This window comes from Acanthochromis polyacanthus, chromosome 6, assembly GCF_021347895.1.
Source record: "Acanthochromis polyacanthus isolate Apoly-LR-REF ecotype Palm Island chromosome 6, KAUST_Apoly_ChrSc, whole genome shotgun sequence".
Classification (NCBI taxonomy): Eukaryota; Metazoa; Chordata; class Actinopteri; family Pomacentridae; genus Acanthochromis; species Acanthochromis polyacanthus.
Genome location: NC_067118.1, coordinates 6,208,343 through 6,230,188, shown reverse-complemented (window position 1 = coordinate 6,230,188; position 21,846 = coordinate 6,208,343). Strand labels below are relative to the sequence as shown.

The following is a 21,846-nucleotide window of genomic DNA, read 5'->3' as shown; positions in this document are numbered from 1 at the left end:
AGCCGAGGGCAGATCTCCTGGTTTTAGTCTCTGTTTGGTCTCTGGTTGCTGCTGAATGTGTTTTTTATAATACGCAAATTATGGTGAAGCTGAATCAGGGGCTGTTTGTTTTTCCTACAGAATCAATTTTTTAAATCTACAGAAGAAACTCTCCCAGCTGAATCGTTAAGGTGTGTTCAGACAAGAAAAATCTGCATTATTCAACTCAGTTATTGAACGCTCTACGTTAGGTGTAAAATGCAGAATTTATTCAAGTTGAAACATTTAAAACTTGAAAGAACAATCTTTTAATAGGGAAAGTTCTGCAAAAGTTCCAGTAATGTTTTCACCTGGAGTTTTTCTTAAAAATACCCAGAATGTTCTCCTGAAAGTGTAAGGAGTAAAGTTCTCTGAAGATCAGTTCTTTCATGTTTTTGACTGTTGCACTGAGAACATCCTCCTTTCTTATCATCGATGTTTTATGGAAGACACGTTCAGTAATGCGTTCTCAGCAACATCCAAACATCCTCAGAATATTGCAGCAGAAATTTATCAGATAAAGAAAATCTATCTTTGGGTTGCAGTTATTCAAAGTTACAGAAACATTTAAAGTTTAAGCATAACAGACAAACCTTACGGATGTAGACTTCTGGTTAATGTTTGCATGTTACAACTCTTTGATTCACGATAAAAAGCAGGCTTTAGGATGGATATTAAACACTGAGTGGCACCAGTGATTGGGCACCAATACCAGAAATCCACAATCTATATACGAACAAACCAGACGCGAAACTAATAAAAATCCTAAAAATGTGACCTGAAATATCTTGAAAATTATTTTTAAAAATAATTTAATACATCAAAATGTCCTAAATATTTAAATACTCCCATATGTTTCAAAAATGTGAATATATTCTGAAAAATATCCTTCAAATGTGAATAAATACCTGAAAAATGCATAAAAATGTGAATAACAATACCCAAAATGTCCCAACAATGTAGATTATATTTCTGAAAATGTCCTAAAATATGCATAATACATCTCAAAATTTCTTGACATTTGAATACTCCTAAAATGTTCTAAAAATGTGAATAAAAATACCTGAAAATGTTTCATGAATACAAATTTACTCTCTGCAAAATGTCTGAAACAATTTGAAATAAAATACCTGAAAAATGTTCAAAAATATGAATATAATTTCTGAAAAATGCTCTTAAAATGTGAATAAAAACACCTGAAAAATGTCCTTAAATATGAATAAAATACCAAGAGAGTTTGCTAAAAAAAAAATATGAATGAAATACCTCAAAATGTCCTTGAAAATATAAATTACATTTCTGAAAAATATGATGTGAATTTGTGAAAAATCTCATAAAAATATGAATTATCATACCTAAAAATATTCTAAAATATGAATATTGAAAAAATCTTCTATAAATTAAATTAAAATACCCGAAAAATGTCCCAAACTGTAAATTATATTTCTGAAAAAAAATCTTTAAAATATGAATTTTTATTCATATTTTTAAGATTACCAGAAGAATTTCCTAAAAAATAATGAATAAAATATCTAAAATATGTCCCACAATTTAGATTATATTTCTGGAAAATGTCCTAAAAATATTAATTAACATCTCAAAATGTCCTAAAATTTGAATACTCCTACAATGTCCTCAAAATGTGAATAAAATACCTGAAAACTGTCCCCCCCAAAAAAATTACATTTCTTAAAAATATGACGAAAATGTGTGAAAAATCTCCTAAAAAATATTATCATCTCGAAATGTCCTAAAATTTGAATACTCTAAAGATGTTCTAAAAATTGGAATAAAACTCCTGAAAAATGCCCTTAAAATATGAATAAACTGCCTGAAAGTTTTCTCAAAAATCTGAATAGAATACCCGAAAATGTCCTAAAATGTGTATCAATATTTCGAATGATTGGACGTCGACCGTCAACTAAACTGTGAACCACAACATGAACAAATATGGTTGTTATTTCATGCATCCTGTGTTTCTGTGTTGAGCTTAAAGAAATCTTCAAAACATTAATGGAGTTGAATAGAAACTGTATTTATCTACAACTCTGCTAAGGGTTTCGGCCTGATTTCAAAGCCGTCAGATCTCCATCTGGAGCCACAGAATCTTCAGTCCCCGACCACATTTCATTAATTAACCAGCTCTGAATGAATCGATAAACCACGAGGCCGGTTTGAGCCGCTTCCTGCTGTCATTTCTCAGCTCAAACCTCACCGGACTGTTTGATCGTTACTTCCGTGAACATCCCCCCAACGGGGACCTGGAGGCGCTCAACGTCCTTCGTTAGCGCCGTTACTCATCACCTCTCCTGGTCCCATCCCCCATCCTCCACCCTCCATCCCTCTGCCCTCCTACTGTCCGTCCTCCATCCCTTCTCTGGTGTCACTGTCCCTTTCTGTCTCGTCACCCTGCCCTCGTTTGTCTGGTCTCACTGAATCTGCCTCTCTTCCTGTCGTCCAGGCCGGGTCGCCTATGGATCTGGAACCCAGGGGATTCCATGGACTCATTGACCCGACGCTGAGGCTCTGAGGGCGGCTGTAGAGCAGCGAGGCCAAAGGGGTGAAAGGTGACGACTACCGAGCCGGAGTGAGGGTGGAAAGGTTTCAGGAGGGGCAGAACGGGAAGCATCGGCAAGTAAGACCAACGAGGGTCGAGTCAAGATGATGACATCCCACGGAAAGCTGAGGAGGGAGAAGGGAAGTCTGGCCGAATACGAGTCGCAGATGAAAGGTAAGATGGTCTTCGTCACTCTTCTGTATGGGCATGAATGAGTTTGAGAGAGCATGAAGAACTCCAGCATACCTACACAGAGATGAAACTAAAGCCTCATGAGAGGATTTAACATAAGGAAAAACTCGTAATCATAAAAGATTCAGTAGAAATCAACTGGACCGCTCAGTAGGTTCTTCAAGATTTTTCCAGGTATTTTATTCACATTTTTAGGGCTTTTTTCAGGTATTTTATTCACAATTCTAGGACATTTTCAGGTATTTTATTTATATTTTAAGGTTATTTTTTAGAAATTGTATTAATATTTTTAGGATATTTTTGGGATAGAACTTTTTTTCAGAAGCTTAATTTTTATTTTGGGGACATTTTTCAGGTATCTAATTAATATTTTAAGACGTTTTTAAGGTACTGTATTTAGTTAATATTTATTCAATATTTTTCAGGTATTTAATTCATACTTTTAGGACATTTTTTCACAAATGTAATTTGTATTTTAGGGACATTTTTCAGGCATTTTATTAATATTTGAAAGATATTTTTCAGATATTTGATTAGTACTTTTTCTACATTTTTCAGGTGTGTTTTTCACAATTTTAGGACTTTTATCAGGTATTTATTCACATCTTTGGGACATTTGAAGGTATTTAATTCATATTTTAAAGACATTTTTCAGGAATTTTATACACATTTTTTTGTCTTATTGTCAGAAGCTCAATATATTTTGAGGACATTTTTCAGATATTTTATTCACGTTTTTGGGACATTTTGAGGTATTTAATTCCTAGTTTTGGATATTTTTCAGAAATATAATTTGCATTTTGGGACATTTTCCAGGTATTTTATTAATGCATTTTTTGACATTTTTCAGGTATTTTATTCATATTTTAAGGACATTTTTTAGAACTTTTATTTGTATTTGGGGAAATTTTTGAGGTACTTTATTCATCAGTTTTTTCTACATTTTTCATTTTTGTTGTTCACAATTTTAGGACATTTCAGGTATTTTGTAATATTTTTTGACATTTTTCAGAATTTTACTCACATTTTAATGTTTTTGGAGTAGTACACAGTTTCAGGACATTTGAGGTATTTAATTATTTTTGTAGGATATTTTTTAATAAGTTTTTTGCATTTTTTCTGAAATGTCATTGTATTTTAGGGACATTTTTCGATGTTTTATTTTAAGTTTAATGTTTGGACATTTCGAGGTACTTAATTCATATTTTAGGAGTTTTTCCAAAATTTACTCATATTTTTGAGAAACATTCAATTTATATTTTGGTGATATTTTTTCAAGTATTATATTCGGATTTTTAGGACATTTTTCAGGCATTTTATTCCACATTTTCAGGATATTTTTCAGGTATTTAATTTATATTTCCACAACATTCTTCAGGTATTTTATTCATAATTTTAGGAAATTTGTCAGAAATTTTTATTTCTATTTGGGGGAATTTTCCAGGTGTTTTTATTTGCATTTATTAGAAAACTTTTCAGATATTTCTGGGGACATTTTTCAGCGTATTTTATTCACATTTTAGGATATTTTTTCAGAAATGTAACTTTATATTTTTTGGTGTTTATTTAATATTTTTAGGAGATTTTTCAAAGTTTCTCATTTTTCAGAAATGTAATTATTATTTTGGAACATTTTTTCAGTTATTTTATTTACATTTTAAGGTCTTTTTTATATTTTAAAAAAGGAGATTGTATTCACATTTTAGGACATTTCTGGAGTATTCAAATTGTAGGACATTTTGAGTTTATTTAATTAATAATTTAAGGATATTTTCAGGAATTGCATTACATTTTTAGGACATTTCTGGAGTATTCAAATTGTGGGGCCTATTGCCAGGTATTTATATTTTTTAGTAGATTTTTCTTGAAGATGTTTCACCTCGAGGTGTAAGACAAGTCCAGCTGATTTCTCCCTAGAAGCTGCTTCAACTGCACCAGATGCTTTGACGAACCAAAATCAGGGTTTTGACATTTTCTCCAGCGGATGCATGTGTGTTGGATGCCGTGATCTGGAGGCTGCATGCCGTGGCGGCTGCATCTCTGTACTGTACTACTAATGTTATTTATAGCTAGTATTAGTGATGCCTGTTCCTCACATCAGTCAGCCGAGGCTGTGTACTCACACAAAGACAGTGAAAAAAGAGTAAAGAGGGGGAAAGAGGGGCGAGTAGAGCGGGAGAAGGAAAAATCTGAGACAAAAATGGGTAAGAAAAAGACGACGGAGGGGTGAGGGAGTTATTTGAGAGGATGATGTTGTATTAGTCCTGTTCCATCGGGACACTGAACCCACTAGCTTAGCTGGTGTTTGCATTACAAGCTTGTGTGTTTAATATCAGGTTCTGTGGATTATAAAAGTGAGCCGCCTGTAATAATCCATATGTTTCTGTCAACCCTGCAGAGACAACATGGACGCACATTTATTCCACTTAATTCCTCTACTACATGAGACACTATTCAGGTTTTTCACACTTGTGTTGATGACATCAGTGTGTCACCTTAGTTTTGTATAGTTTTGTAGCCTGCTTTGAGCTGTTTTTATGCAATAATTTGGTCCAGTGATGGACTTTTGAACTGCTAACATCCTCTACCGTTAACATCTAATACAGTACAGTGTAGAGATAAGCAGCAGTAAAATTTATTAAATGTCATACATTTAAAAAGATATAAATGTATTTTACGCTTATGTTTTGCTGTATTAGCTTGCTGTAGCACTACTAAACTAACCAACTAACTATATATTAGCTTATACCTTGATAGTGTATTAGTTTGCTATAGTCGCAGCATGACTAGCATAACAAGTTGACACTATATTAAACTAATAATGTTATACTATATTAGCTTACTATAACATAAGCTAACTGACACTGTACTGACTATATTAAGCATTACAATATTCTATATTAGCTAGCTGTATCATTAGCTAATTAGCCAACTCTTTGTTAGCTAATACAATATGAGTAGTAGCTTGCTGTAGCACAAGCTAGCAGCAGACTTTATGTTCAGCAAATGACAATATGCTATGTTAGTTCTCTGTATCACAAGCAGACTAGCTGACTCCATGTTAAGCGAGTAATGTTTTGCTATATCAGCTTAGTGTAGCACACACTAACTAACTGACTTTATTTAAGCTTATTACAATATTTTACATTTTCTTACTGTAGCACCAGCAACTAACTGACTTTATGTTAAGCTTGGAATGTCTTGCTATATTAGCTTCCTGTAGCACTACTTAACTAGCTAACTCTATATTAAGCTAATACTTTATAGTATATTAGCTTGGTATAGCCCTAGCTAAGTAGCTAACTCTTTATTAAGCGAATAAAGCTATGTTATATTAGCTCTCTGTAGCACAAGCTAACTAACTGACTCTATACTGATTCTATATTAAACTAATTACAATATTCTATATCAGCTTACTGTATCATTTGCTAACTAGCTGACTCTCTGTCAAGCTAATTATAATATTCTATATTAGCTTGCTGTACCACAAGCTAATTAGCAGACTCTCTGTTAAGCTAATGAAAAATATTTTTGCCTTTATGTCCTGCCACTTTTTCCTCCTTTGACAACTGTTTTGTTTTTTTGTTTGTTTGTTTTGCACTGGGGCTTCGTTTTGCATACATCATCTTCTTTGGATTCAGTTTTTTTTGCACGTGTTTGTAAAGTGAAAGTATTCTACATGTCTTCTGTATCACTGGGGGCAAAAGGTGAAGCTGCAAACTGTGTTTGGCAGCTTCAGCTAGTAAAGTTAAAAACCACAAACCGAGCCAGAAACTGTAGTGTGGTCAGTTTTGAATCATCTCTAGCCACAATGAAATAATTGCCAAGTCAGCGTACTGCCACCTGAATTTATCAGTGATTAAAGGATTTATGTCTCAACAGCATCTTCACAGGTCTCTATTAAATCTATCAGTTCACCCAGAACTCAAGACTAGAAAAGTGGATCACATCAGTCCAGTTCTAAGGTCTTTAAACTGGCTTCCTGTCCACCAAACAACCGATTTTAAAATACTGCTGTAGGTTTATGAAGCACTGAATGTTTTAGGGTCAGAATATATTTCTCATCTGCTGCTCTGTTATGAATTTCTGTCCCCAAAGTCAAAACTAAGCTCAGAGAAGCAGCTTTCCGGTTTTATGTAGCACATATCTCAGACTCCCTGCAGATCTGCTGCAACTCTCCATGTTTTAACTGTGTTGTTTTTATTTTATGTTCCATTTACAAATGGTCTTGATGCTTTTCATGTTTAATGTAAAGCATTTTATGTTGCCTTAGTGTTTAAATGTGCTGTACAATCTGCCTGTTTTTTTTTGTTTGTTTTTTTGCCTTTTCCTATAAACCTTTTTTCTGATGAATAAGTTTTCAAAGCTGATACACTGACTGAGGACAGTTCATTTATTATTTTAACCAAGTTTCATGACTGTTCCTCGAGCATTCTCACCAATTTGGAGGAGCATTTATGCACTTCTACACCATGTACCAGATTAAAAAAACAAAAAAAACATTTTTTTCCAAATTCCATCTCGTTGGATTTTACACTATATTGAATTTTATATCTATCTACACTTTTCCTATCTTCACCAAAATTGGCACAGATGATCTTCCGACCAAACCTCACAGAAGTTAGCAAATAGTTGCTTGACTTTTGAAAGCAATAATCCTTCACCACCAATCAAAATTGCTAACAAAGCTTCCAAACAGAAAGTGAGATCACATCATCATATCTCAGGAAGTGTTGCATGTATTGACACCAAACTTGGTGCGTTGGTGCTTCACACCTGATCCTGAGGTTAACTGAAAAAATTGCTTCATTTGATCAATGTGAATCATTGCAATAAAGAAAAATTACTTTTGTTATCTATTCACAATCTTCCTGTTTATCTTTGACTCCTCTGGACAGAACTGGTTCAGTTCAACTAAATGTGAGTCTTTCTGACTCAGACTTGTTTCTTCAGGTTCTTGATGGGTTTAAGTCAGGACTTTTGGGGAGACCAGTCTAGAACCTTCTTTGTAGCCTGATGGAACCATTTCTTTACCACGTCTGATGTGTGTTTGGGCTCATTGTCTTGTTGAAACATCCAGCTGTGTTCAAGATCAAACTTTTGATGATGGTTTTAGGTTTTAATCCTCCTTCTTCATTATTCCATTTACTTTGTGTAAAGCTCCATTTCCACAGAGCATGATGATACTGCCACCACCATGCTTGATGGTAGGTCTGGTGTTCTTGGGGTTCTTTGCTTTTTCATATCTTTATTGAGCTTCTCAGGCTTTCCCCTGTAGTTTTTGTGGCCGATTCTAATGAGTGGATCAAATGGATGCTATTTAAATGGGCTCAGAAGAGTCAGCAGCCGTAGTCGATCATAACTTCTCATTAGAAGAGGTTGGCAAACAAAACTATATGCATGATCAAAACTGGTGTTTGAAGTTGGTGTGTGTACATTTTTGACCCACCAGAAAATCTTTAAGAAATCTACCAAATAACCAAAATGCATGATTGTTTTTCGTGACAAAGACTCATGTGTTTCAGGGATTCTTTCATAGAAAATTAAGAATTGCAAGAATATTTACAAACTCAAGACTACTATGATATACCTGGTCTTTACAAGTGTGTGTAGATTTTTATATACTACTGTTTGGTCTCTCTTCGTGTCTGCATGTGTCCAGGCAGATCTACATATATTTACTTAAAATGCTGCCCTCCTTTCTCTTTGTGTCTCTTCGAATCTCAGACCTTAGGGCCCAGCTGACAGACCAAATAAAGATTTTGGACTCTCAGGTGGAGGTGAAACAGCAGCAGCTCTCGGATCTGTCTGAGTTTCTCCGACGTCGCGGCGACATCGAGGCCGAATACGCTCGAGCCCTCGACAAACTCACCGAGAGGTTCACCCACAAGACTAAGAAGTAAGCAGAGGGCATGCATTTGTCTTCTCTCTTTGTCGGGTGGTTCTAAAGGTCGGTAATCTGATGCAGAGCTTGCGTTGTTCTGCAGGAAGGAGCAGTGGGGTCAGTCGGTGTGTCAGGTCTGGTCGGTTCTGTTGACCCAGACCCGTCTGGAGAGCCGAGAACATGCAGCACTGGGTGATACCTGCTGCAACACACTGACCCAGAGGCTGGTACACAGCACAGAGGACACGCACCGGCTGCACAAACGGGTGAGAACACGCTTAATGTTCAGTCACATGTATGAACAAGCAGACACACAACAAACATGAAGTAGACCAGGATAAAAAGCACCATTAGAACCATTAGATATAGTCATTTTTTAGCTCCTATTTTGGGCAGTAGGGACCTTACTAATCTTTAAGTAGTGTTAAACACGATTTTACATGTCAAAAGATGTGGCTCTAAAGTAAGGCAATGTAATATTCTGGCAAAAGAGAATAAGCTTTTGAGGTTTTCTATAAGAATATACATAAAATAACTTTTCTATACTGTTAATATGAGAGTCATGTGGAGGATTATCCATGAGTTTGAATGAACAATAACAAAATATAGATCTGTAATATGTGAAAATTTCGGATCAGAGTAGGATGTTTGAAGAAAGAAACACCCATGGACATCAATGATTTTTAAAAAAATTAGTCTTTCTAATGTTGGATTTATGATAAATTATGTTTGCCATCATCTAATACAGTATAGCATTAGAAGTTAACCAGCAGTAAAATGTATTAATGTCATACATTTTAAAAAGACTAACTAGCTGAATTTATGCTAAGCTAATAATATTTTGCTATATTAGCATCCTGCAGCATTACCTAACCACCTAAACTTTATATTAAGCTAATACCTTTATGGTATATTAGCTTGCTATAGCCATAGATAACTAGCTAACTGGCTTATTAAGTTAATACTGTTGTGCTATATTAACTTACTGTAGCACAAGCTGACTATCTGATTCTATGCTGACTCTATATTCAGCTAGTTACAATATTCTATATTTCCTTGATGTACCACAAGCTCGCTAACTCTATATTCAGGTAATGAAAATATACTACATTAGCTTGCTGTAGCACAAGCAAACTAGCAGACTCCATGTTAAACTAGTAATATTATGCTGTTTTTGCTTAGTATAGCACAAGCTCACTAACTGATTAAGGTAACTATCTTAATTATATTAAGGTAATTACAATATTTTATATTAACTCGTTGTAGCACTAGCTAACTTTCTGACCTTATCTTAAGCTAGTAATGTTATGACACATTGCCTTGCTGAAGGAACTAGCTGACTGACTAGCTGACTTTTCGTTCGCTAATAAAGTTATGCTATTTTAGTTTGATGCAGTGCGAGCTGACTAGATGACCCTGTGTTAAGCTAATAGCTTCATTGCATATTAGCTTGGTGTAGCACCAGCTAACTAACTGACTATATGTTAAACTAATATTGATATGCCTTATTAGCTTGCTGTAGCACTAGCTAAATAGCCGACTTTATGTTAAACTAATAATGTTTCGGTATATTAACTTACCGTAGCACAAACTTACGAGCTGACTCTCTTAGCCTAGCCGCGCTAGACAACACACGGCAACGAATTTAATTCTCTGCCAGGGTGGGTCTAGTTACCCTCCATAAGGCTCGAGGCTGGATTCTCCTAAAACTGGCCGGACCAATCACCATGAAGTGTAGAGTCAGAAGGCGGGCGTAATGAAGTGACGACAGAGGCGTGACGATTCTGACAGAAACAACCGGCGCACAATAAACAGTTATCTTTAGACTCAGCTTTGGCCACAGCCCTTAAAGATTTGAAGCTAAAATTCAACTTGAAAGATAAACAAAGGACGGCACTTAAGTGTTTCATTGAGAAGAAAGACGTATTTGGACTTATGCCGACGGGATGTGGCAAATCCTTAATATACCAGTTGGCTCCGCTGGTTGGGAAGCTAATGGGACTTAGCCACAATCCGCCGGTGCTCGGAACTCTCGGAACTACGTCAGCCTATTTGTTGCGTTGATTGGTTGTATACCTACCCAATTGCTGCAGAGGGATTTGATAGACAACCTTTTAGCCCGCCTCCCTCCCTGTCGAGCTTCCCTAGACCCTTGTGCCGTCAGAAACATGGGTATAGCATGGCTAGGCTATGACTCTCTGTTAAGTTCATTAAAATATTTTATATTAGCTTGCTGTAGCACTAGCTAACTAGCTACGTCTATGTTAAACGAATAAAGTTATGCAAGCTTAAATTCTTTGATACTGTAAGCTAAACATCTATGCTGATTTGGCATTTATTTCATGGCATAATTTTAGATATCAGTGATAATAAAGTAAAAGTACAGCTTTAGCCCTGGTTCCTTCAATAATAAATTTGAATTTATCTATTTTTGTCTGTTTCATTGTATACCCTCTTTTTGCACATTTTTGTTTGTCTTATCTTGTCTTTTGCTGCAGTTTTAGTCAACTTAATTCATTTTTATTATACTATAAATCTACTGTGCCCCAATTCAACTTGTCTGTACGATTTTTAATTTATTTAAAATAATGAATCACATTTTACTCGATCTTGTACTTTGTATGGTATTTTTTTTACCACTACCTGTATAAACAAAAAACTTGAAGTGGAAGGTAATGTAGAGTTGTATCCTTGACCGAATCCTCCTCCCCGAGTGTGCGAATAATCCATTCAAATCCAAATCTTTACTTTCAGAATTTGTTCTCTGTGTAGTTGTAGAGCGATGATCGACAGATTTTCTGCAATTTATATATCTCAAAATAAAAAAGCGTATTTAAACCAAGGACAGACAATTTTACTGAATTTCAGTTTTTGTTTTTTTTGCAGACAGTCAGCATCTGGAGTAAAGCTTATCACAGTACACTAACGAACAAAAGGAATCACTCCACTGTGTCTCCAGAGTGAAAAACAAACCCGAGACTTGATGCATAAATTCATGAAAATAGATTTTTTGCTGCAAAATTAATTTTGTAATAAAACACAAATTACTCCAGTCGTTAGTCGGCAAAGTGAACAAAACTCACAAAATATAGTTCAGAAGTTGACATTCACTGAACACAATGTGAGTCTTTGGACAGACTCCGATCCCTGGCAACGCTGAGGCATCTGCAGCGTCGTTCATTTTGTAAAGTACACAGAGTCGTCTTGTTCAAATTACAGGTTGTCAGACACGCTCTGTACCTATCTCATGGTGGAAAAAGTGAGCAGAATCTTAATGAAGCCGCTACAGAGCAGCTAAGAAGCATTTTCAGGCCCGACGCCAAGAACAGCGAGACTCTCACGGCGCTCCGCTCTCAGCACTAAATCCAACACATCACTGCGTGTTATTCAATAAGTGATGCTGTGCAGTCGAGAAGTAGCAAAACAATATTAGGCAAATTAGAATGACAAAGAGGCTCCGTTTTTTCTGCCAAGAAAAAAGTAGCCGAGCGACACGACTGCAAAGTGGCGCGTTATTATTTTTGTAGCTACTTTGACATCTTTATTAGCTTTCCTGCCCAAGATTACATGACAACATTGATACCTGTCGCATGTCTGCACACCTAAAAAGTCTTAGAATAAAAGAAGCTGCATGCAAGCACTTCAAATGGTTATTTATTACCTCGCACAAAAACCGAAATGTAAAAGCAACAAATTGTGTTTTTATGGGGAGTTACAAGCTGGGGCTAAGCCAAGCTAATCCCATTACCTTCATATTTAGTTCACGTACACGAAAGCAGTGTCGAGTTTCTCCTCTAACTTTAAATTAGGAAAGAAAATAAGCATAATTCTTATATATATGATAAAACTTTGAGGACATTCTTGTGCCAGATATTACTCAGAATAAACAAAAATACATATTATTAGAAATGCAGTGCATAAAAAATAGAAAAGCAAAAAGACATAAGTACAATACATTACTGAAAACAAAATAAGCTAAAATAAGACTAGAATAAAACAATAACAAGTCATATTGGCAATTATCCTGAGATAATAACTAATAACACACATAATCATGAAATATTGCTCTCAAAAGCAATAACAATGCTGTACATTAACATGTGAAGTATTGCATATAAAATTGAATATTAGGCATAAATGTTTTAATATTGCACATGAGACATGAAATATGAACAAGAAACTTATGAAAATATAATATTGCACCTAAAAAATGTGATAAAAATGAAACACTGCACATTACATTGACATTGTTGTACATTATAGTGAAATTATGCATTTTTAATGAAAATTATGCCCATGAAAATTAAACATTGCATATTAAAAAAGAGGTAAAACTTAAATATTGCACTCTACATTCACAACTTTGTGCATGAAATTGAAATATCGCATATGAAGACTCCATATTGTACCCAAAAATTGTAATAGAAGTAAATGTTGCATATTATGTTGAAAGTGTTGTACATGAAAGTGAAATTATGCATATGTAATTAAAATTATGCACATGACAATTAAACATTGCACATGAAATTGAAATACTGCACCTGAAAAATTTGATGAAAATGACATATTGCACATAAAAATGAAATTTTATGCCTAAATGTTTCAATATTGCACATGAGAAATGACATATGAAACATTGCACATTACACTGAGACAGAAATGTTTCAATATTTCATTTGAAAATCTAATGTAACACATGGTGCTGAAACCAGTATTGCAAATTATATTGGTATTATTGTTCAGATGTAAATATTTGACATTTTAGCTGTCATAATAATGTCAATAAATTCTAAAGCTACACTTTTATGTTTAATTGACTAAAACACTATTCTGTGCACTGCAGAGCAAAGAAGTTGGGATCCAGATGCAGGACGAGTTGATGAAGGTCACCACTGAGCTGCAGACGGTGAGAACTTTTGACGCTGTAAAATATTAATAACTGTAAAAGTGCGCTGACAGCTCATGTTGGTTTGTGCTGTTTGACCCGATGAAGGCTTTAAAGACGTACAACCAGTACCACACCGACTGCCTGATAGCCGAGGGGAAGCTGAAGGAGGCCGAGCGGTTGGAGGAACGACACACCGGGAAGTCTGCAGAACTGGGACCGGGTCAGCTGGTCGGACAGAGGAGGAGTTCTGTCAAGAAGATGGAGAGATTAATGGAGAAGGTGAGAGTCTGGACATCTTTTAATAGACAAACCAACATCCTCTACTCAAACTAAAGGCATTCTAGCAACGTAGCACCTCATTCACCGGATGTTACTTTACTTAAAGTACACGTTTACATATAGCTGCAACTTGTGTGTAATCTTTGAACTATTCAAAGCCGTGCTTTTTTTTATCTGTTCACTAATTTGCAATATCTAGAAGTGTTTTTTGTAGTTCTTAATATACCAAACAAGAAAAGCACTCAGAGAACGCAATACTCTACCAAGGCTGCTCAGTTGTTGTATCATTTTCCACAGATAATTCCTGATAAGTCCACAGCGGTGATTTGTAGTAGGATTGCAATCATGTGATCATCAGCAGGCAGCTGATGTAGTGGTCACTTGTTGTCATGGTTACAGTGATGCTATCTCGCAATGATACAGAAACATTTAACCAATCCATGGATCCAGACTATAAGCTGTATCACTGCCAAAATCTATCACTTGGTCCTTGTGTCATTTCTGACTTTCCCTGAAAATTTCGTCCAAATCTGTTTATTACTCAACCAAGGAACACTAGTTAATTAGCAAAATAGCTACAGCTAATTAAATCTGCTGGCTGCAGCCATTTTTAAAAAATTCTCAGGTTACCAAATGGAGCTTAAAGCATGTTTTGTTGATACAAAGTGGGTTAGAGACAGCTTTGTCTCTGTTTTCTTGTTCGTTAAGCACTGGAATTATCAATGTTGAAGGATAATTCAGTTTGGATTATCTGTTGACTTTGCATATGCCATTTATGCACAAAAAATGGTGGATTTAAAAAATGTTTTTGGCCGTTTAATGTGAGCTTTACACATATTTTCTAAGACTTTTCTCATGTGTTTTAGAAGATTTTGTCAGATTATATTAGATTCACTTCAGTTGTCCTTTGTTGTCATTGCATTAAGGCAATGAAATGCAGTTAAGCATCTCACCAGAGGTGCAAAAGCAGCTGTGAAGTTCATTATATACAGTATGTTACAGTAAAAACAATATGAATGCACTAATTTAGATGTGGGTTCTGTAGAAAATAGATAATCTACATCCACTGGTGGTGATAAATAGTGGTATGGAAGTAAAAACCCTGTTAGTATGGATAGTATAAACAGTGTAAAAACACATATATTCAGGATACATACAGGATGAACAAGGAATAAGATGTGATAACGAGGATATAAATGCAGTAAAAGTGTAATTATTTATCTGTGATCGAGGCCTGTTGTGTTGACTTTGTAGAAGAAAACAACAGGTGGCCTAGTAATTATTTCTAAAGCTGCGTGTGGCCAAAACCTCCAGGATGTCCTCCTGCATCTGGTCGCATTTCTCTGCACGTGAGTTTTCCTGATCCACAATCCTCCTTGTGGTGGGAAGAAATGTGAGTGTAGACAAACCAGAGCCTCAGAGACAGATGACGGCTCGGTCCACACTCTGACCGACATACGAGCAAGACGTCGACTCTTCAGGTGTGACATCGTGACGAAGGAGTCCTGATGGTGCTGCAGGACGCTCTGAGGAGGAAGCTGCAGGAGAGGAAAGAGAAAAAGTCTGCGTGACAGACAGAGAGTGAGGTAGCAGGCCTCAGGAAGTCTCCAAGTGGGTTCACTAAAGAACAAACCGCTTCTTCTTCCTGTTGTTTTGTCTGTGCATTCAGGTGTTTAAAATTATCCATCCTCCTTCACACGTGTTTCTGAATGGTTCTGTGTGTAATCTTCTCTTTAATGTGTATTCCCAGAGGCACGGCAGAGTTCAGGAGACCCAGCTGAAGTGCACCAAAGCTCGAAACGACTACCTGCTGAACCTGGCAGCGGCGAACGCAGCCATGAACAAGTATTACCTGCAGGACGTCAGCACGCTCATCGACGTAAGGAACATGTGATTTATGTCGGGTGATCGTCTGTCGTCATTTAAGACACAAACAAATAGGTTTACGTTACCTTTTAGTGAAGGATTTGATTGCCAAAGAAAAGCTGATCAGAGAATAAAAACCTTCCTCAGAATCAGAATCGGCTTTAATGGCCGCACAACATACAAGGAATATGGATTCGGCTGCTGGTGTCACGCTAGGAATGAGGAAAGAGAATAATAAAGTAACTACAGAAAGAAGGAGAGAACAAAAAATAGTGGTAGTAATAAAAATAACTAAAAATGAAACAAAATATACAGATATATACACATGAAAAGAACGTACACTACTATTCAATAGTTTAAGGTCACTTAGAAAAGCATTTTTTTTTCAGTGAAGATCACATTAAATGAATGATAAATCCAGTGTAGACATTGTTAATGTGGTAAATGACTATTGTAGCTGGAAACGTCTGATTTTTAATGGAATATCTCCATGGAGGTACAGAGGAACATTTCCAGCAACCATCACTGTTCTAATGCTACATTGTGTTAGCTAATGGTGTTGAAAGGCTCATTGATGATTAGAAAACATTGGTACAGTTATGTTAGCACATGGATAAAAGTGAGTGTTTTAATGGAAAATATGAAATTTTCTGGATGACCCCAAACTTTTGAACAGTAGTTGTTTTGCTGCAGTTATAATACAATGCAAAAAGCAGAGAATACTATTCTTCCTGCAGTAATAATTTACATATATGTTGGTATATTGTGCAGGTGTGGAGGAATGGTTCAGCAGTTTTAGTGACTCATGACTCATGGCTTTCTTCTTTCTCTCCTCCGCTCATTCCTTTTTCCTCTCCCACAGTGCTGTGACCTTGGCTTCCACCTGTCCGTGGAGAGGGTGATGAAGTGCTACCTGGCCAGCAGGTGGCGCATCCAGAAGACGGAGGAGACAGGGCTTAAGCAGCTGGAGGCCGCCGTCACGTCCCTGGACCAGGGAGGAGACAGAGACGCGTTGCTACAGCAACACGACTCGGCCTTCTGCCTCCCGTTCAGATTCAACTACCATCCACACGAGGGAGACCAGGTGATGTTACAGACTTGGGGTCTAAGTTTAACCTTTTCATGCTCATTTTCCAGTGCTTTCTTTGCATCTTTTAGCTGTTTACGTGTTACTTTTTTCAAAGTCTAAAAATTTAAGGTGTAGCTGAAGCTTTGAGTCGTGCTACTCTGCAGGCAGCCCTTGATGCTTTTTAGTGAATTATCCATTTTAACAGCAGTGGTCGCTTCCCTGCATATAAAGGTTCTACCAAAACAATGCAGTACAGCTTTGAAAATAATGATTTAATCCCTGTGGCGACTATTTTCTGCATCTGTCTTGGCGGTTCTGCTGGGTTTTCTTCTTAAAGTTGTAATGCACAGATGTTTTGTTGATTCCAAATTGGTTAGCGACGAATTTCTTGCCGTTTTCTTCTCGCTAAGCACCAAAACATCTGGAATTGTGTTCTTTTAGACACTGTTCAGTTTATAATTCAGTTTGGGTTATCTGTTGACTTTACACAGCTTATGCACCAAAAATGATGGATTTTAAAAAATGGTTTTAGTCACTTAGTGTGAATTTTAGGCATATTTTAGAAAATGCTGTGACTGTTTACCGATGAAGAAATTCAAATCGAGTTATCCAGTGCTGAACCTTCTACATACACTAGTTAGCTAGTTTTAAAACAAGACAGATGTCATGAGCTAACTTTTTTATCATGTGGATTTACAGGTTACATTACAAAAATTCCCATTTACACCACTGTATGTTAGCTCACATGCTGTTACATGACGGTTTAGGTTAGAGCCAGCAGCTCTGTTCAGCTCTTCCACTTGGATTTTAAACTTTACACCAATGACTCCTGCCACACTTTTGACCCAACATGCTGATAAACTTCCTCATTTCTCATAATTTGACTTAATGTTACCTTTAAAGACTTGTAGCTTTAGCTTCAGGATTTTAGCATTTTATCCCTGCAGTAAAACGTTCCACCAAAACAACGCCGCCTTCATTATTTTAGCTTAGCACCGTCAAAGAAGATTGTGTTTGCTTTAAAGAAATGCAGTATTTTTTTTTCTTTAGCAGAATTGTAATAGGGTGCAGTCAGACCATTCTACCACAGAAAAGAATGGTCTGACTGTGTAAGACTATTGTAACTCAGACAGCATCATAAAACACTGACAATGTAAAGCATTGATGAAGTTTTGGGTCATGCATTAAGGCAGCTACTGATGCGTTTGTTTTCTCTTTTTTTTAGATTTATCCATTTTAACAGCAACGCTCGCTTCCCTGCATTCAAATGTTCCACCAAAACAATTCCACCCTTGATATTTTAGCTTATCATTGCTGAAGAAGATTGTGTTTGCTTTCAAGATATGACAATTTTTCTCCTGTTACAGAATTACAGTAGTGTGCAGTCAGACTATTCTACACCACAGAAAAGTTTGGTCTGACTATGCAAGCAGTGTTGCCAACTTAGCGACTTTCTCGCTAAATCTAGCGACTTTCCAAAGCGTCCTAGCGACTTTTTTTGTCAAAAGCGACTAGCAACAAATCTAGCGACTTTTTCTGCCGTTTTGGAGACTCTGATAGGAAAACTCGGATCATTCTGTAGTTACTGCAGGTGCTGCTGTGAGCTTCTCCCCCTCCCAGAGCACAGGCTGTCAGTCCAGTAACCCCGCAGCAGTCCCACTGTCTGATCCCTCCGCGGCCAGACGACAGATGAATCGCGCATGCGCAGTCACTACAGATCCCATCCAGACTTACGGAGCCATATAAACGAAAATGTTTCTTCACTGTTATGCTAAAATAAACCACAGCATTGAGCCTCCAGTTCAAATACATATTTTGGGTGTTTTATACTCATTTTTTGGTCTCTTCCACAACGTTATTCCTCTCTCCTACAATGTTGATTACAATTACATGCAAACTGGGAAATATGCAAATTAGGAGATGATGTCATTTAGCGACTTCTAGCGACTTTTAGGACAGCCAATAGCTACTTTCCTTACTGAGGAGTTGGCAACACTGTATGCAAGACTACCATAACTCCTAAATGTTTTTGCAGTGGTAATTAATGATGCATAAATAGCCTAAGTGGTGAAATGACGTTATAATATATGTATATTTTACAGGTTATTCATGTTCCTAAAATGTTTCCAGAGCTAAGCATGGCCAGACTGCTAAGACTTTGATTTGTCTGCACGTTGAAGACCCAAATGTGCCAAGTACCTGGTGAAAAACAAACAAAAACAATGCAATAAATTGAAGTTTAAATAACTTTTAGTTAAATTTCTATATATTATTAAATTAATATCTTCTTGTGTGCACTGTTTTTCCAGAAGCAACAAGCGCCAAGTGTTAGCATTCCCAGCTAACTAGCTTACTCCATACAGTAGCTAGCTAGCATTACTTTCAAAACCAAAGTTAGTCAAGATGCCACTACATGAGAATTTATAATAATGCTAGCTAACCTGTCCTGCTCTTTAAATTCATTTTGGAAATCTTCATCAACTTTTTCATAATGGACCTTGATGTTGAAGACTTTTTTTCCTGGGTCACGTAGCTTCAGGCTGTTAGCATTTTATAACATGAGCACATTCAGTATTCATGATCCCTTTACATATTTAATGTTTTAACTTTAAAAGGAGTCAGATGGAAATTAATTTTTTAACCAACTCACAGTAAATTAGCAAACTAGCAACAGCTAATATAATCTGGTAACTTCTAGGAGACTAGTTTGAATTCATTTTGAAAAAAGAAAAGTAATGCTCAGTAAGAACCAGAAAAAATCCTGCATTATTTTTAACCTAACTGCTGTTTTAAGACAGAAACCATATGAACGTGTTCTTTAATATTAGATTTCTCTGTAACTGACGTGAATCCATCAGCTGCTGCTCTTTGCAAAGAGGAAAACTAACTTTTTCCAGCCAAACTTCACAGCTACAATCTGAGAGCTTCTTGTTCAAATGGTTTCAGGTTAATCTATCACTTTAACATGAGTAGGTGGCAACTAATAATTGTGTAATTAGTATGTAAAAAAAGACAACAAAACCACTGAAGGTCCCACAGATGTTGTTTATGTATTAAAACAGGGTTTAATTTAACATTCTCAGAATAAGGCACTAAAAGTATTAGCATTATTTTGTGTCTTTTTGTAGGGTTAAATAAATACTGTCATAGTTATATAATTATTTGTGTATTTCATGTATTAATTGCTCTGTTTGGTCATTTGTCAGGAAAAACATCTTGCTCCTTGCTAATAATCAGGCTAGTAGCCCTGCTCATACAGTTAAAAAGAATGAATTAAATAAGATTGTAATAAGATGTGTTCAAATCCTCACTCAATTTTATAATTATATAAAAGATATAATTAAAATACGTCCTTTACACTTTTACGGCCGTGAAGTTGGCAGTAAATTTGATTCTAAGTGGTAATAAAAAGGTCTTTAAAGAAGTTTTTAATTAAACTTGGGGGGAAAAACCCCTGAGGGTAACTTTATTCCTGTGATCGGATGGAACTGAGACACTTTGTCCTACTTCTCTGTGAATTCAAAGACTCATTCAGTAATTATTAATAATACTATGTGATAAATTCACCACTGTCAGCTGCATTTGCGACGATAAACTGGAAAGCTTGACAGGAATTTGGCAAACAATGACTCCGTCTGTTTTCCATTTGGGCTCCAGGAACATCCTGCTGCTTGTTTACATGTTTTGTTTCTCTTTCATCGACGTGTTTTTGGAGACGTCTTCGGATAAGCGTCTCACCGGTTCGACCTCGACGCTCCTCCGTCGTTTCATCCTGTTTTGTTTGTGTGTTTCAGGTGTGCGAGGTAAGCGCGGAGAGCCAGGTGAGGTACGAGCTGGAGACCCGGTTCCAGCAGCTTCAGTCTCGCCTCGCTGCCGTTACCTTGGAAACAGAGGAGGTCAGCTGATTGTTCTCGCAGTTTCCGTAATGATTTGTCTGTTGAGAAAAGAAAAAGACTTGAATTAACAAATAAACTTCTCTTCCTCAGGTCAGTAAAACACTTAAAGCTACGCTCGCCGCCCTGCTGGACACGATGTGCGACAGCGACTGTAACCCCTCCCCCGACGTGGCCAGCAGCCTATCACACGAGCCGCCCGGAGGAGGAACCCTCCCCAAACTCACCCTCGCCAAACGTCGAGCCAATCAGCAGGAGACAGAGACCTACTACTTTACAGTGAGTTAAACTGGTTTAATGTCATGCTAGCTTTGAAATAAAATCCACTAAATGTCACCAGAAATTCAAACAAAAAAACTGAAGGAATCATCACATTTACTACTTACCAACGGTCCTTCAACTGCTCGCAACAATCAACCATATTTAAGCTCAAAACTGTTTTAACCCTCGTGTCGTCCTGCGGGTCAAATTGACCCGTTTCAAAGTTTAAAACTGTGGAAAATAATAGATTTTCACAGGGAAACTTCTGATGTCCACATATTAAACATTTTTGGGAAATTTTTGAAAATTGTTCGGTGGAAAAAAATACATGTAAAAAAAATATTAAACCAAATCCAACGAATTTCACTGGATTTTGTTTGATTTTTTTTGTGAATGTTCTTAAAGAAAATATTCGCAGTTTTACTGATATATATGTAATCACTTTAGATATTTTTAGGATTTTTTTGAAAAATCTTTGCTCATTTTTTTTCAAAATATTTAATTATTTAATTTAGTATTTAATAAAACTTTTCAGTGAATCTTTTAAGGAATTATTGGATTTTCTTCCTGAAGGTTTTGCGAATTTTCTGAAATTTTGGTAATTTTTTGCTGAATTTTTAGATTTTTTTCAGACAAGGAAATAATATTTTTTGGTGCACATAACTAATGACAACAGGAGGTTTAAAATCTGTCAAAAATAAACCGTTTGCACAATCATATTCTGTAACAAAAAAACCCTAAAAATTCTACATTCCTCGCCACATCTGCGAAGCCACTAGTGACTCAGCTGTGACCAAAAGTCATGTGACAAAAATTCGGGAAGTGCTTGTACAGAGCAGCTAATAAACAAATTGAAAATGTAAATAGCAAAAATATCTATAGTATGTAGAGTCACCATTGGAAAATAATTTTCTACATTTTGATTTCGGGTTTTTCAAC

At 36.2% G+C, this 21,846-nt stretch overlaps 1 protein-coding gene across 2 annotated transcripts in view; it reads left to right on the top strand.

Annotated features, from left to right (window-relative positions):
- The window catches only part of arhgap4b (Rho GTPase activating protein 4b), a 50,966-nt gene that overhangs the window by 7,258 nt on the left and 21,862 nt on the right, over positions 1-21,846 (top strand). For both annotated transcript variants that reach the window (XM_051949931.1, XM_022209465.2), the window contains exons 2-10: positions 2,480-2,749; positions 8,495-8,666; positions 8,755-8,917; positions 13,495-13,557; positions 13,645-13,818; positions 15,569-15,697; positions 16,547-16,768; positions 20,548-20,649; positions 20,740-20,925. In XM_051949931.1, the coding sequence (XP_051805891.1) occupies positions 2,680-2,749; positions 8,495-8,666; positions 8,755-8,917; positions 13,495-13,557; positions 13,645-13,818; positions 15,569-15,697; positions 16,547-16,768; positions 20,548-20,649; positions 20,740-20,925 (1,281 nt within the window). In that variant the 5' untranslated portion in view covers positions 2,480-2,679. The remainder of the gene's footprint in view (positions 1-2,479; positions 2,750-8,494; positions 8,667-8,754; positions 8,918-13,494; positions 13,558-13,644; positions 13,819-15,568; positions 15,698-16,546; positions 16,769-20,547; positions 20,650-20,739; positions 20,926-21,846) is intronic.